General features: G+C 43.8%; 1 protein-coding gene across 1 annotated transcript; it reads left to right on the top strand.

Annotated features, from left to right (window-relative positions):
* Nucleotides 1-873: 873 nt before the first annotated feature.
* Nucleotides 874-6809, top strand: LOC139688079 (5-hydroxytryptamine receptor 1-like; the record flags this gene model as incomplete). The annotated part of the gene is made up of 1 exon (XM_071585501.1): nucleotides 874-6809. A coding segment is annotated over exon 1 (1734 nt), but the record flags the coding sequence as incomplete, so codon positions are not given.
* Nucleotides 6810-17447: the final 10638 nt, after the last annotated feature.

The following is a 17447-nucleotide window of genomic DNA, read 5'->3' as shown; positions in this document are numbered from 1 at the left end:
GGGTGGCGGAGGGGAAAGGATGGAGGGAGGCAGGGACTTATCGTCTCCGCGTGTTCCCGTATGCATCTTCTCTCATGGACATTCACCCGTTTTTCGGATTGGTTACAGAAGGACACGGCCCGGGGATAAAAAACGTGTTTGAGAGCGGCTGAAGTGCGAGGAGGGCCGAGGGTGAGAGAAGGATAGAGAAAGGAAGGGATAGAGAGAGGAAGGGATAGAGAGAGGAAGGGATAGAGAGAGGAAGGGATATAGAGAGGAAGGGATAGAGAGAGGAAGGGAGAGAGAGAAAGGTTTAGAGAGAAAGGTAGAGATAGAAAGAGAGAGAGAGGGGAAGGGATAGAGAGAGGAAGGGAGAGAGAGAAAGGTAGAGATAGAAAGGTAGAGATAGAAAGGTAGAGATAGAAAGGTAGAGATAGAATGAGAGAGATAGAAAGAGAGAGAGATAGAAAGAGAGAGAGATAGAAAGAGAGAGAGATAGAAAGAGAGAGAGAGAGAGGAAGGGATAGAGAGAGGAAGGGATATAGAGAGGAAGGGAGAGAGAGAAAGGTAGAGAGAGCAAGAAAGAGAGAGAGAGAGAAAGAGAGAGAAAGAGAGAGAGAGAAAGAGAGAGAGAGAAAGAAAGAGAGAGAGAAAGAAAGAGAGAGAGAAAGAGAGAGAGGAAAATGGAGAGAAAGAAGAAGAGAGGCATATGAGCTGAGGGAAGGTGATGGAGAGAGAGAGCGGGGATGGACTGTCGAGGGAGCGACGTGTGGGAGGGGTGGGGCCTCTTGAGGGAGAGATCGGCGGGAGGGAGGGGAGGGGGCCGCCGTGGCTACCGCCTTCGCGCGCTCAGTGAGGCTCCGAAGCGCCGAGGGGACGCACGCGGCACTGCGGGCTGGCTGGGGCGGACCCGGAGTGAAGGAGCGAAGAAGGGCGGCGGGGAGGAGGACGCGGACGGAGGCGCTCGCCGGCTGGAAGGCTCCGGCCGAGCGAGACACGCGCGCGGGGCACACACGGCCCGTGCGATACGAGTGGCAGGCCGACAAACGAGCGGGTGACGGGGGATAAACTCACCGTCATCACCCATCGACCCCCTCCAGGAAGAGGTTCGAGGACCGGGTCTCACATCTGGGGCGGCACGACTGCCGGTTCCCAAAGTTTGAAGACGACCCCTTTTGAAAAAATAAAGTAAAAAAATACACGGGGTGAGAGGAAGTGAGAAGTCGAAGCATTGGATTTTGATGGAGAGAGTTTAAATTCATAAATTAACAAAACATATATTTTTTCTCCTCTCTTCTTCCCCCCCAATTCTTCCTCGTGTGAGAATATCTCCGTCGTCCACAAGACCTCAGTTGCTCGTCCGGCGCTTCTTCTACACATAAATCATCGGCTCCCCTGTCCCCTCGTGGTCCCCGTCTTGAGTGCTCCATCGGGAGAGGCAGAGGGGACGCCCGGGGGGATCATCGCCCTGGGAGGGGGCCAGTCTTTGGCGCTCTGCCCCCTCCCGTCAACACCCGGGGAGATCGGAATAGGCCAGGCGGGCCGGCGAAAAAAAATAAAGGGGAAGTTTTTCAGTGGCGGGGAAGGAGTTCGCAAGGACCGGAGCTGACGTGAATAAAAAAGCGCCCATCTACCGGACGACGAGAGAGAGCTTTGTGAGACTGCTATCGGCGTCGTCGGTGGGTGAAGGCGACCCGAACGCGGAGAGGCAGTCGACGCCCGGCCGAAGACACGTTTGCCGGGAGAGGAGAACCGTGGCCGCCGGGAAATCATTGGCGACAAGATGCAGAAAAGGAATTAAAAAGAGCGACGTCGTCGGCGGACTTTCCACTAAGCCCCACAATAAACTGCGGACGTCAAGCCTCCACACTTCCAATTCAACGGTGCCCGGTCCACACACTCCCCCTCCCCCAGCCCCCTCACGCTGCATTCAGAGTTACACCCATGTTGTGTTGAGTGCTGAGGTCCTCCCCTATCCCTTGTCGATCAGAGAAAAAAAAAGGACGGCAGGCCTCGTTCCTCTCGATTAATTGTTTCCCGTTTTTCCTCCCAAAAGTCCCAGGATAACGTATCACCGTGAGAACAAACCTAGAGGTGTCGTCGAACTAGTTGATCGGAATGGGCTCGGAGGGTGACTGGGGAATGGAGGAAGGTGAGGAGGATGAGGAAGTGGAGTGAGCGGGCGAAAGAGGTGAGAGAGGAGGAATGGTTTAGTGAAAAAGAGAGAGAGGAGGAAAGGGGTGGTAGACTGGTTTTTATCGTGAGAGGAACGCCACCTGTCCCTAAAATTTCCGAGTGCCCCGAGGAAAGAATGGAAAGAGCACCCAGGAAAATGATGGAGGTGGAGCCATCCGCGGCCGCTGCTGGGGGGGAAAAGGTGTGGCCATCGACGGCGTGAATACAGAAAGAGGAGATAATTACAAAGTGAAAGAAGAGAGAGAGTGACAATACGTGGAGGCACTTGAGAAAGATTTGTATAAATGCACCCAGTGGCATTGTAGATGTACTGAGAAAAGATGAGTGCTGTTGTTATTTGCGTGGGAGGAAAGTGAAGTGGGGGAGTCGGAGGGAAGAAAAGGAGAGGACCTTAACGGGAGGTAGTAGGGGAGAAAGGTTGGAGGCAGGCTGCGACCCACCTTCCTCTTCATCGCTGTGAGGGGTGCACGCGAGCACGCGAGACTTTGGTCGCTCCTGAAAACGCCGTCCCCCCCACCCCCCGTCGTCTAACGGACCGCATCATCCACGCAAGAGGGGTCAGGGCGGGGCGAGAGGGAAATTTCGGTGCCCACCCGATCGGAGAAAACTTATATAAACGGCGAGGAGTGACTCATTTATTTTCGTACCCTTCCCCATTCCGGCGGTCCCTCCCTCGCCATCCCGTCCCAAACTCCCCTCCTCAAAACCCCGCCCACTCAAGGCGGCGGCGGCGGCGTTGGTGGTGGATGTCAGTGTTTGTACAAGTGCGCCTCGACTGCTGGCCTCGTCCTCTCCCCGCCACTCCCCACCCCCGCCCGCCCCCGCCCGTCCTCCTCTTCCCTTTCCCGCGGCGAAAGTAATCCGCGCCTCTCTTTTCTCGGGGTGCCCCCCGAGAACCCCGGCCCTCGTCTCTTTCTCTTGCTTTTCCCAATACCACTCCCTCCTCGCGCATCTTCGGCTTCTACTCCCACCAGCGCTCTCCCTACCCCCTCCATCTCTCTATTTCTTAAAAAAAAATTCCACCCCTTACACCTGTTATTTCCGCGACACCCCTTTGTAAGAAGCGGGGTTACTGACGCGGCGGACGGAGTGAGAGATTAATTTTTTAGATCTCAAATTTTTTTCACCCCCCCTTCCACGCTTCACCTCCATCTCTAGCTGCCGATCCATGCGAGTGTGCGACTCGTTCCCCGACTGGGTTTGATACGAGAAAGAGAGGGGGGGGGGAGAGTAAGGGTGAGTGGGAGGTCGGTCGAGAGAGATATTGAGAAGGGGAGTTTCTGCGAGTGTGTGTGTGAGCGCGCGCGCGCGCGTGTGTGTGCATATAGATATATATATATATTTCCTGTACATTTCTGAGACCACATCGGGCATCCCCGAGATCACATGGGAAAGGGTTCTTGTAATAGCGTGAAGGACGAGGGGGGAAAAAATACGGGGTCTGATTCCGGAGGAAGGGGATAGGTTGCGAGGGGAAGTAGGAAGTCTCCTTCTCGGGAAATTTCTCGATACGAAATTAATGGTCTGGGGCTCTGGTCTACCCCGGTGGACAGGACAAGAAAGAAAGGAGGAAACAGGAAAGAAAGAGAGAAAGGCGGAGTAAGAGGTTTCGGGAAGATTGAAGAGGTGACACATTCTTTTTAATTATCTCGTTTCGTGTCGATCTTGGCGTAAAGGCCGGGTTCCTCCGGAGACCGACAGAAATAACCATTAGAGTTACTGTTTTCGAGGAAAGGAACTCTCTACGGTCAAAATATTTAAGTAGTGGTGTATTTTCTGAAAAGCAAAAAACTTCGGAAAAAATAATTATTTTTCATCTTAAGAACCAACTCGTTCCGCGTCTATTTTCTTAACGTAAATCTAGGGCAGTCAAAATAGGAAATATGTTTCGTACACATCTTCTGAATAAACTGATGACTCGGTAAGGTAGAAAAACTTTCCTTTGGAGTGTAGCAGTCGTTCAGTCGAATTCCGTCGCCATTACGGACCCGTTGATTAGCTAGTAGAGACTTTAAAAATGTGTGTTAAATCACTTTGTCGATAGTTTGATCGTATATCTGTGAGGAATAAATATATAATCATCCGTTAATCACTCCACTGATACCTTGCTAGCCAAATACTAATCAATTAGAGCTTTGAACACATTAACCTTCCTCCTACGAAGCAGTCATCTCGGCTGAGGTTGTAATTCGTTTTCCCGGTCTGTCACCGTCGTACATCTACTGCGCGTTAACTTGCGCGAGCATGCGCCGACATGAAGAAGGTACTCTTTTGTAGCCGAAAATACGTGAATCGTACGCGAGAATCACAGGCAGACAACATAATCTTGAGTACGGTGTCGAAACCAAGTGATCCCTGCAGCTGACTCAATCTTTATGTGCTCATTTCTGGATATCCGCTAGCATTAACAATGAAAAACATACATCGCAAGTAATGTCTGCGTTAGTGTCGTATTTTGTGTTCCCTCCATTGTAGTGTTGGAAAGAAAATCTTTAACTGATATACATTACCAATCGCGTACAATACAGACCATTTCTTTTTTCACGTTCAATAATGATGGTATAAATTAAACTCGCACTCTCATAAATGTGATATTCGTTTTAAATGTTTGTAAACGTTTTCATTCCATGTGTTAGGTGTGAAATTGAATCAATTCGCTCGCTTCAACCTTTGAAAACAGATACGTAGTGGTCTACTGTTTTCAAAAAGGAATCTTTAATTTTGTGGGTCAAGAAGTTGTATCCTTGCTGACAGAAATTTTTACGTTGGCAGAAAAAGATAATGATGCTAGATCTCAAGGCGGATGAAGATCGCGGCGCCTTTAATTGAGATTTGCTTCCCAGAAAGGAGGCTTCCAATCAGAAGGTGCGAAGATCCAACTTACTCTCGGCGGCAGTGGAATGGGGTTCAATTTGACGGAGACGTCGACAGGGACGGCGAGTACCTTCCTCGACGACTCTTTTCCGCCATCTACGGCGTGGACTCCCACTGCTAACTCTGTTCCAGCGACCCAACCGGCGGCCCCATGGTTCCCGGGCGGGGACTCGACGTACAGCCCAGCTGCCGCCATCATAATTGCCCTGATTCTCCTCGGGGTGATAGCGGGAACTGTAGTAGGAAATATCCTCGTCTGCGTGGCCGTATGTCTCGTGAGGAAGTTGCGTCGCCCCTGCAACTATCTCCTCGTGTCCCTGGCCGTGTCCGACCTCTGCGTGGCACTCCTGGTGATGCCGATGGCCCTCCTCTACGAGGTCCTGGGCCGGTGGTCCTTCGGTCCAGTCGTGTGCGACCTCTGGGTATCCTTCGACGTACTCTCGTGCACAGCCTCAATTCTCAACCTGTGCGCCATCTCGGTGGACAGGTACCTGGCCATCACGAAACCACTTGAGTACGGGGTGAAGCGTACGCCGAGGCGGATGCTCTGTTGCGTGTCTTTGGTGTGGCTCGGGGCGGCGTGCATTTCCCTCCCGCCCCTACTGATCCTCGGGAATGAGCACGGCGGCGTTGACGAAAATGGCAACCTCGCACCCCTCTGCATTGTGTGCCAAAACTTTGGGTACCAGATATACGCCACTCTTGGCTCATTCTATATCCCCCTAACCGTCATGATAGTCGTGTACCACAAGATATTTCAGGCGGCGAGGAAAATAGTCCTGGAGGAGAGGAGAGCCCAGTCACACCTGAAGCTGACCGCAGCCGCGGCCACCGCCGCCCAGGACGTGGCGGCTCCGGGGCTCTTGACCCACCACCTTCTGAACCCCGCCACCACGAACCAGTCTTCTGGCCAAGACTCCTCTTCGATTGGCGCTGGCGGGGCAGGTGGGATCAGCAATAAGGCCTCGGCTGTCACCGAGCTGAGCCGAAATGGCAGCGCTACGGAGACAAGGCTGTCAGTGGGTAGCGTGGTCACCGCATGGGCTCCGTCTACCCAGAGGGACCGCACGAGCACTACCAGTACCGCGACCACGACCTCCAGCTGCACCGGGATCACGCCGACCGTGAGGTGCTTCGGATCAAGAGGCAGGTTGGGAAAGGGAAGGCGAAGGAGGAGGTCCCCGCCACCCAGGGGATCCAGGTCCTCCCCCGCATCGTCTGCGACTCCTCTGCAGCTGCATGGCGCGGGGGAAAAGCAGTGTCTGACGGGTAGAGGTCACGAGCAGCAGCCCATGGCGTCGGTGCCACTGACTGCCAGGTCGCCCAAGCTGCGATTCGCCCTGGCCAAGGAGAGGAAGGCCTCGACCACACTGGGAATCATCATGTCCGCCTTCGTCATCTGCTGGCTGCCCTTCTTCGTCCTGGCCCTCGTTAGGCCCTTCCTCCATGACCCGGAGACGATCCCCGCTTCGCTTTCATCGCTCTTCCTCTGGCTGGGATACGCCAACTCTCTCCTCAATCCCATAATTTACGCCACCCTCAACAGGGATTTCCGCAAGCCCTTCCAGGAGATCCTGTACTTCAGGTGCGGATCCCTGAACCACATGATGAGGGAGGAATTCTACCACTCCCAGTACGGGGACCCGATTCACATGACAGGGGCCGCTGCGGGGGGCGGCAGTGGGGGCAGATACGGGAGGGATGAGGACGGCGACGGCCTGAGGCACCGGGGGACGGACGAGAGCGGGGTCATGCTGGGCAGGGAAAGCGGGGGAGGAGGGGGTTGGGACAGGAGGAGGGACGGTGGGAGTGGTGGTGTCGGTGGTGGTGTTGGTGGGAGGATGTGCGACTCGGACGAGGACGGGGAGGAGGAGGACGGGGAAGAGGAGGTGGTGCAGTTGGGACCCGCGACGGCCCTGCGGAGGTGCCCGGATGAGCGGAGGGACAGCAGCGGAGATGGCGGTGAGTTGAATAACTTAAATGGGAGGTGCGGATGGGGAGCAGGAGGGCTGTTCGCTTACCACCCCCCCCCACATCCCCTCCCAACCACCCAGCCTCCCGATGACCACAATCGATTCTTGGCTTCGGCTAGGTGAACCAAGATAAAATGGTTCTGAACATAAACTCCATGCGGGGGTAAATACATTTCCGGAGTCCATGCCAAATATCCCTTGCAGGAATGAATAAATAAACCTCCAAGACATACAAATAGAACGCAGTCCTAATGTGTCCCCTGAAATATCGCTCTTGCAGTGTCTTAAAATTAATTAGGGTTTCCACGTAGTAAATTATCGTCAAAACGTATTAAGTTTCATAATTTCCTATTCAAAAATACAAATACGCCGAGTTAAACGTGAAAAACATTTTCTCATTTTAGTAAATAGCACAACCTCTGTCCAGATAATCAATCCATATAGTTTTCTAGTCTCTGAATTTGCAAGGGAGAGAGCCTCTTGCGTGCTGAACATTGACACGAGTGCCAGTACTGCCTTTCCACTGGAGGAAATATCAGAAAATATGCCTCGAGTAGTTTATATATATTATTAGCCAGTCAAGGACAGTGCTCAGAATTTTTTTTTGACTTGGGAGAGATTAGCTGCGGAGAGGCGGAGCAGACGCTTGACATTGCTTCAAAATAGCACGCCGCCATCATCTCACCCACACTTCTCCGCACTTAATCTGTTTGCCGTCTCCTTGTGCCCCGAGCCTCATCTATCCTGTTGCACATCCCATCTTCGTTTCCGCTCACCCGACAAAACCCCTGCCATTCTCTTATTTCTATTTGTGCTTTCCTATTCCTCATTGCTCTCGATCCATATCTTCTATTCTCCTCTACGCACTCGATTTCTTACCCCTGCCATTGTCATTTCACCTTTCCCCTGCTCAGTATCGATCTCTCCCTCACACAATGCCATCTGCTTCGTTTTCCTTCTTTCCTTGCAATTACTCTCGAGAGATATTTAAGTAGATAGACGTACATTCGTTATTTACTCAGACAAATCATCTTGGTGTGACGTACTTATGGTTTGAAATAATTAAAAAGAGGCCCGTTGAATAACTTGCGAGTTATGACACATACGATTGATGAACAATAATTAGGACGTATGATGGATTCTGAAAACAATGTGACGTTAAAGGAAATAAAGAGAGAATGCTAAAGAGCTGCTTGTTAAGTAAATGAAAGAAAATAGGTGAACTCGAAAATTCTGAAAAGGAAGTGGCTCTGTCAGCATTTTTGTTCGAATGCCTGAAAAAGGAGTTTCGTTATTATTTCTTACTAATTGTTAAAAACACTCCAAACTAAGGGATACGCGGCAAACGCTGATTCGCTTAAAATATGCGTGAATCATTTCAACTGCCTGCACCGCGTTTTTATGGCCATAGTGTATTAAATTCGCACCAAAATGGAAATTTGAAAATGTCATTTCAGCGTTCGAGTGGCAAATTATTTGTGTGGAACGTGCTCGTGCTAGAAAATTATGCTTGGACTGGAAGTTCAAATAAACTGAGTATCATGAAATTATATAGCAATTATACTTATGTAAAAACGTATGCCGAAAGGGGTAATACATAATTTTCCTATGCAATACTTTAAGAATATTATAATTGCCCGGAATCATTGCCAAACACTGGGTCTTCCTTTATATTGTTGCGTATGTGATGGGTCACTATTTTCGTAATCTAGGAGATGATTTGGAAAGAATGACAAAATAGTCGTCGGTCTAGTTGTTTTTCCTTTTTCATGCACAAACCTAAATATTTTTTCCGCCATATATTTATGAAGCTATCGCTGTACATTCATAGACAACATCTAGCTTTAATCATTTCTCGATTTTCCTGATCGTTTAAAACTTTTCTATCCTTTTTTTGGCTCCAACTCACGTGATCCGTCGTAAATATTTCTAAGCTGGCTTGAGTTACTCTTGGAATATGATCAAGAGGTGTTGGATATAAAAGGGGTGTTTATGTTTATTTTATCCTTGTTAATTATTTGAAAGTTCAATGGGTAGGAGTAAAAACTGGCAAAGCGAGTAAATTATGCTACAAAATAATCTGAGTAAGCCGTGGGCTGAAGTTTACTTTATTAATACGTAATAAAAGTATTAATTTTTATGAATGGAATAAGGTTTAGAAGTTTTTCATCATTAAGGTTCTTCACCAAATAATGGATTAGAGAAAAACTGCGCTTTGGAAGTGTAAAATCTTAAATTGGAATTGCTACGCCGAAGTAAACCTAAAATTAATACTATATTAGTTTACGAGAGTTATTCTACTATCAATAATTTAGTTACTGATAAGCTAAAGCAAAATAGGCATAAAACTGAGAAAAATGTAACTAATCGTAACTATAAACATTAATGAATGATCCTGATCCTTTACACTTTTCAGTACACAGGCTTAATAATTGTTAAAATGTCGTGTGGCATTCATTTTTATTTTGACTGCATAAGGACAATGATAAAATTTTCATTAGAGAGTAATCGAGGTAATTATACTTCTTGGACTTTGGAATGGAATCTGTTAGTACCAGTATTGGAGATAATAAATCAGTTTATGCAATAATTTGGTGCCCTTGAAGCGCGTAGAGCTAATAGTGGGAAAAATGTAACATAATTAATAGATGGAGTTTCACAAAAGTTTAGCTGTTCACACATAAAATATTTGCAATCAATTGATGAGATACTTGCAGAAAACTAAAGAATTAACGGCAAGATCACATTGAAAAATCTCAAAAGAAATCTATGTGGTGAATCAGCATATATGCATGTGTACATGCTAGCTGAATCATATTGCATTGCAGCTAAATATTGTTTTACTGCAATCGCTATCAAACCTGCTTCGGCGGAATTGCCATTTATTAGATTTTATGCAGAAATATCTGAAAATAATATAAAATATCAATATTAAAAATTCAGAATAAACCCAGACTATCAAACTTTAAGAGAGAATATGTCTTTCAAATAGAAATGATAGGTATGTTATAAAATATTCAAGGAAAAATACTAGCTCTTTTCGTTCACATATTTCTCTATTTAAGTTGAAAAAGGTGGACAGCATTCTTGGTTTCTGGTGTCCTATCCCATTGAAGTTCCGCGATAATGGTAATCCGATCTGCCTGCCCCCTGCGACCGTAAACCATGTTGAAGGTAAGGACAGCGGTTAATTTCCTTATTAAGGATCGGACCTCAACTTCTATCCGCGCCAGCGAGTAAAATGAACCGACATGGTCATTCAATGAGCACCATAGATTCCATCTAGCCATTGGAGACCATCATTGCGTGTCGTGTCTTAAGCTGCCTTCAATGGCAATAGCAGACCAAGTCAGGTTATTGAAAGTCACAGTCAAGCAACTGCGAAGAAAGAACTGAATACAGTGATGACGTCTTCAGACAACGTTAAATACCAAACAGAGGATGACTTTCTGTTTTTCAATTTAAATAATTTCCTAAAATCGATTTAATCAACACAAAACTGCTTCACCATTTACTCACACATATACTGTGGAAAATATTAGCAAAACATATTTGTATTAGCAAAATTCGCTTACATCCTGTGAGACAAGTATCAAACAAGTGAGTGATGTGTTTTTATACTTCTATAAGTCAAGTAATAAAAATGTTTGCTATTAACCTTATCTGTCGGTCGAGTAATTATTATAAACATAAGTGCTTCACGAAAATATTACTCACAGAATTAAAATATATGGAGTTCTAATTGTATGAGTAATATACTTTCATCATACGATACAAATGTAAGAAATCAGTTACGTTACGGACGTCATGTGAACTGCAATCACATGATAATATTTGAAGGTTAAATATTTTAAAGAGACCATTTGATGTTAAACAAAAATACTTAAATATCTTATTAGATCTTTAATATCTCATTTGCCAACTCTCTAATGGGAGCAATAATCAGACATTCTTGAAACAAAACCTTGTTAATGATTTTAAATACTATATACCTTGTGAATATTCGTTTGTTTCTGGCTCAACTTTGTGGAAGTTCATGTTCATTAAATAAAGAACACAATGAAGAACAACTGGACTACTTTGTAACAGATGATGGCACCTAAGCGTTGGAACTAGTAGTACGAAAATAAAGAACAGCGGAAAAACACATTGTGTTCTGTATGTTTAATAAACCCTGTGCAATTTATCCACGCAAACTAATATCGGCAATTTTAAAAGTAAAGAAACGAAAGAAAAATGTAAAACCTAAGAGTCATCATACAAACATTTAAGGTTGTTGGCTCACGCCTCCCCTCATCCACCTGTGATTCTTCCCCGGAACAAATTCATTACTTTTAAATGCTCCTATCACATAAAGAGCAAAATAAATCCACTTCTGCTAGTCTCTCTATAAATAAATTAATATTTATTTTCGTCTTGGATCCATTTTGGTGTCTTTGGAATGCTATTAAATGGACTGGAATAATGACTTTCTTAGGTTATCAGTCTTCGCTTCCACAGTCGAGGCTATTCGTCCAATTCATCCGACGCATTCATTAGTCAACAGGATTTTTCAGATGAATTGATTCCCGGTTTTACTACCTTTTATGCGGTCAAAAGAGAATTAGGTGTTTAATACAGGCCATATTCAGAGAACTCTTTAGTATTGAGCAAACTTTAAACCCACGCCTACCAAACCAAATTTCGGGTTGATAATGTGTTAATGGTTTAGTATCTAATATCGTCAGCTATTATTAGTGCGAGTTGCATGGTAACTTATGAGTGGATGGCCATGAGAAAGATCAAAATAGCTAATTGGTTACAAATCTCTTTTTCTTTACATCAAGCACGCATTCACAAAAAGTAAGAGTAAAGCTGAATTGAAAGGTGATACTTGACTGATTAACTTAAAAGATCACTGTAATCAAACTCAAGTGAAATATGGTAAAATATTATTTTGGCTTTCTTGCAAACGAAAGGGCCACTCTGGATTTTTGTTACTCTTGCGGTAGAAATTTAGCATTGCGAAATATTTTATTTGATTGAGTTAGAGTGAAAGATACTAGCCATCTCTTTAACACTTACACCCTGCTTGCACTCAAGTGAAAGCCAAAAGATGAGTGACAGTTTGAAAGCGGGTGTATGGACTTGCGTACAACATGAGTGTGAAGTGAAAACAGAATTTCGTAAGAGTCTTCCTGCGAGACTGACTCCGTAACTATAAACGCATTCTTGTTTTCCCTTTGCGTCTTAGAATATGCATTCTCCAGAAGTCGCTTTCATTCAGTGTAGTTGCCATTGCCTGCCTAACAGGCGTAGGGATACTCAGGAGTATATGCCAAAATCAATAAATTAAGAGAATATGGTTTCCGCAAATCAGTACTTTTGAGAATGAAACTAAACGCCTGAAATAATACATATCATAAGCTCATAAAATACACGAGCAAACCTTAAAACAGCTCGCTATTCCCCTCATCTTCAAAAGGACCATTACATTTTTAAATTGGACCAATAGGTATGCTGCTTCTCTTGATTCTGTTCTGTCCTATTCGTCCAATCGATTTAATAATGATAATTTTTCTGCAGCACCCGATTTCCAAAAATATCAATATTATATTCTCTACTAGCACCATGGCCCTAAACTACCTGAAAACGTACTCTATATGTTTTCATGATTCAAAATCTTTGTACCCGTTGTTAACGCTAGTCCATGAAACCCCTTTTCCATACAATATGCTTTTTAAATTTAAGAGATGATCACATTCCCAACATAAGCTTGCTGTCTCTATGAGAGTAGACAGCGACGTGAAGTGGGAATGAAAGTTCATTCACTTTAGATCATGTTTGGAACGAGGTAATTGAATCGTGTGCTTTTGGATTGGATGTGTGTGTAGTTATAATAATAATGTAAATCAAGATAGCATTAGTGAACAAAAACAAAAACACAGAAACACGCAAAAAAGTAAAGAAGTCACACGTTTCCAAATTTTCGGTGGTCAAACCACCTTTCTCAAGAGAGAGAAGGAAGGAAGGAGGAAAGGATGAGTTCCTTCCCTCTCTCCCTCGCGAAAGGTGGTTTGACCACCGGAAATTCGGAAACGTGTGAGTTTCTTTACTTTTTTTGCGTGTTTCTGTGTTTGTTCGCCATTTCTGTCTTGATATACGTTATTATTTACATCCGTGAAACTTTCACAGAGGTAGAAGTCTCCCTGGAAGATGCAGCATATGCAGGATTAGGATGTGGCATGTAGGTCGTTAGTGTGCAGACAGTTGGGCAATACCAAGCTAGAGAGGGACAAGCTAGGGATAGGCATATTGGGAGTGAGAGAGGTAAAATGGGCAGGGCCGGCTAATTCCGGAGTGACCAATAGAGAGAGATGTATTCAAGAGACCTCCAAAAGATTACAGGAGAGGGAAATATACTGAAAAAGGATTGCGCAAGAATAGCCATATCGTCCCGGTAATGCGATCAGACGATTCTGATGAGCACACAGATACTAGAAGAAAAAAAAGAATGGAAAATTGCACCGCGACCATCGACGGAAAACAGAAGGAATAAATGAGAATAGCGTAGTAGGACGAAGGAAGATAAAAAGAAAATCATAACCAAAGTAGCATAAGGCAACTCGTGTCTACGGCGGCGAAATTTAAGCGGCCATGGGAAACAGCCCAAATAAGAGACCTCATTGAGGCAAGATGGAAATACGAGAATCCAAGAAATCAAACTTAGGAATCCCGTTATAAGAAGGTATAGAACCAAGTCATATGAGGGTGCAAGAGGCCAAGGAATAATGGGTAGAAAGCTGCAGAAACGACAACATAAGGAAGGGAAACTGCAAAACGGTTCATTTACCGGTGATGAGACAATTCCAAGAAAGGAAATCAAAATTTCACTAGGCACAAGATAATCATGGGAAAATGCGTGTACAAATAGAAGATAAAGACATTAGGAGAGATAGAAAGAATATACACATTGAAGAACCATATCAATGGCCCAAACCCATAGATGGTGACTTGATTAAAAAAGAAATCATGATAGAAGAGGAACGGGGCGTGGAGATACTGAGAAGTAAATTCAACACACCCGTGAAAGATCTGAAGATATCATGGCACCCTTAGTCGACATAATAAGCAAATAAATAATTAAGGCACTCGGGTTCAAAGCGAAGGATATTCTGCATGGAATAATTAAAGATATTTGCAATAGTGAAAAACTATAAGAGGATTTTCTGATGGGCTGATTATTGCAATACTGAAGAAACCATGAAATGATAAATGTGGACAACGCAGAACATTGAGCCTGATGTCTTGCGCATCCGAAACATCGCCTAATCAGCAGAAGAATAGATGGAAAGGTATACGGATTGCTTAGAGAAAATCTAATCGGATTAAGGTAAAACCAAGGAGCACTTGCAATTGGAGATTTAATTAGTCAAAAAAAAAGGTAATAAAAAGAGTACGAGAATTGGACATCGAAAGACCCGAGATGAATGGCGAAGAAACTGAAACACTACGGATCGCAGAAGACATTCCGTAAATACGTAAGAAGACCTGGGAGTATCTCTGAATGCTATCAACCAAGTACAAGTAAAAGAAAAGTAAAATTCTGGTGTGGGAAAGAGAGAAGCTGAAGGCAGAAATCGAAATTGGAGGAGTGTAAATACATCACGTGGATTCCTATATCTACTTGAGTAGCAGTACAACTTGGGGTGGAAGAAATTCGATCAACATCAGGCTAGAAATAGCAAAAATTAAGACGGCGTTCGCGAAGATGAGACTAATACTATATTTCAAATAATCTGAGGTTGCCAAAGCAGTTCGTCAAGACGCGCGTATGGAGCCCGGCACCCTGCAGATAAGATAAAAAGGACAATGGAAAATTGGACCAGGGAAGAATATAAACCTTAAAAACATGGACCTGAAGATATTGCTGAAGATTTAAGGAAACGATAAGCAATAAGGAATGAGGAAGCATATAGAATTGCAGAAGAAAAAACGGAGTATGGAGACACTAGTGCTAAGAAGGCCTAGATGAATTGCAAAACGCCTTAAGGCGCCATGAACTAGTTATAAATATAAAATAAGGGAATATTGATGGGAAAATGCCGCTCGGAGGACCACAAGACCAAGACGAATTAAAGAGAACGTAAAGCAGAAAAGCTATCGGGGGTGAGGGAATAAACAGTAAATAGAGAAGAATTGGTGGGACTGTAGTAAGCACTGCCAATCAATATATATATATATATATATATATATATATATATATATATATATATATATATATACACATGTGTGTCTCTTGAAGAAGGCCTCTGAGAGGGCCGAAAGCTCGAACAATTTACCGTGTGAGTGTCCTTTTAAATGTTGCTATTCTATTCTATTTGTGTTATATTGTGTCAGCCCATTATTGTGTCGCTCGTGTGAGTTTTTCCGTACAATCGTTATAGATATATATATATATACAAAACCAATAATATATATATATATATAAAACCAATAATATATATATATATATATATATATATATATATATATATATATATATATATGTATATATATTATATAAACATTTAAATATATATATATATATGTATATATATTATATAAACATTTAAATATATATATATATATATATTCATATATTTTTTATATACATATATATATACACATAATATATAAAGAGTAGGGTAGATTGCAGATTCTGTGTCCTCTTATGGAAAGGGAATAAGGAATGGAGCGTTTGGTTGTGATATGGGTGGCAACTGTTATAATGTAAGTAATGTTGTTTCAATACAACTATTATAGAGTGTAAAAATCATTCGACATGACCGGGATACGAACCCAAATCCCTCGAAGTCCGGTCGAGTGCTTTATCCAGTTAAGCTAGTGAGGCGTCCTCTTAAACTCTGAAAATTTCCGCAGTTTCTTTGGAATTTATTGTTGCTTGTTGGTCGGTTTTATGTGTACAGAAGTATAGAATTTTTTACTATCAATAATACGTCTACATCTAGAAAGGTGATTTGGGAGGAGAAACGGAGGAGGAGGGGGGACTACCTTGATAAATTCCTATCAAATCTACATCATTCCCTTCTCCAACCAGGTTATCCTGAATCACTCTTAAGCAAAAGAATCCGAAGACATGCTTACACTCCCAAACCTTCCTCCACCGCAAAAACCCACCCTCTTTCAATTTGTACTACATATTTCCCTGGCCTAGAGCTTCTGAGAACAATCCTAAAAAACCTTTACCCTATCCTCAAAAACCATAATTCCACCAGTAACCTTTTTCCGAAATACTCCTCCGTTACTTTCAAACGCCCCGCCAACTTCCTTGAGTTTCCTCAAATCAACCAATTCAATCCTTAAATTCTCGCCCCCACCCAAAGCCACTCGCATGCCCTGCAATAAACCTAGATGCAAAACTTTCCCGATTTCCAAAACCTGAACCCATCCCTTTCCCACCCGCTTTTTAACTCTCTCCCACCAATTCCCTACTCTACTTACACATCTAGCAATGTAGTTTACCATCTGAAGTGCAAAGTATGCCTTGACTTTTATATTGGAAAGTGTACCAGACCCCTCAATATTAGAATCAATAACCATCTGGCTTCATGCAAGATTTCTTCTCTGATTTGGATGCTCCCAAAGCCAAAACACGCCTTCGAACACAGCAATTCCTTTAATAAATGCTATAGTGAATCCATTTTAGAATCCCTCCAACCCTCTGACCCTCCACTCATCCTCAAAACAATAGAGCAGGAGTTCATCTGGCTCCTGGACTGAACCAGGTATTGAGTTAAATATTAATTACCCCAATCTTCACATATTTTAATCCCCCCTCCGCTCTCAAACCCACCTTCCATATTATTCCCATACTTTTAAACTTCCCTTCCCAACTCTTCCCCTCGCAAACCTTTCATCACCTTCCCCATTCATCCAGTATCTTCGGCTAATTCTGTAATAACCTTTTCCTCAGTTGTTTTCCTTGAGAAAGGTGGCTACCAAAAATTCGAGTTTCCTTTCTTTTTTGTGTTTCTATGTTTTGTTTATATATATATATATATAATATATATATATAATATATATATATATATATATATTATATATATATATATATATATAAGCCCGACGGCGTGTGAAATTCACATATTAGGGTAGGGGGGCCAATTCCTTTCCCTGTGCCGGTTGTGGTTTCCCAGTAAGATCTGGGTGGCCTTAGAGGCCGGTACCCAAAGTGACTTGCCTGGGAATCGAACCCAGGCCCCTCCGGTCAGTATATATGTATATATATATACACACACACACACACATATATGTATGTGTGTGTGTATCTACGTTACAATCATATTGAACGCTTTATCCCGAACGGAATAGTTTTACCGTCTGTAATTACGTTTATTAAGATATTTACTACCCCATTTTGGATCTTCAACTTTTAAATGCCTT

The sequence above is a fragment of the Hetaerina americana genome, unplaced genomic scaffold, assembly GCF_022747635.1.
Source record: "Hetaerina americana unplaced genomic scaffold, ioHetAmer1.1.p SCAF_2, whole genome shotgun sequence".
Taxonomy (NCBI): domain Eukaryota; kingdom Metazoa; phylum Arthropoda; class Insecta; order Odonata; family Calopterygidae; genus Hetaerina; species Hetaerina americana.
This window is presented reverse-complemented; position numbering and strand designations above follow the sequence as displayed.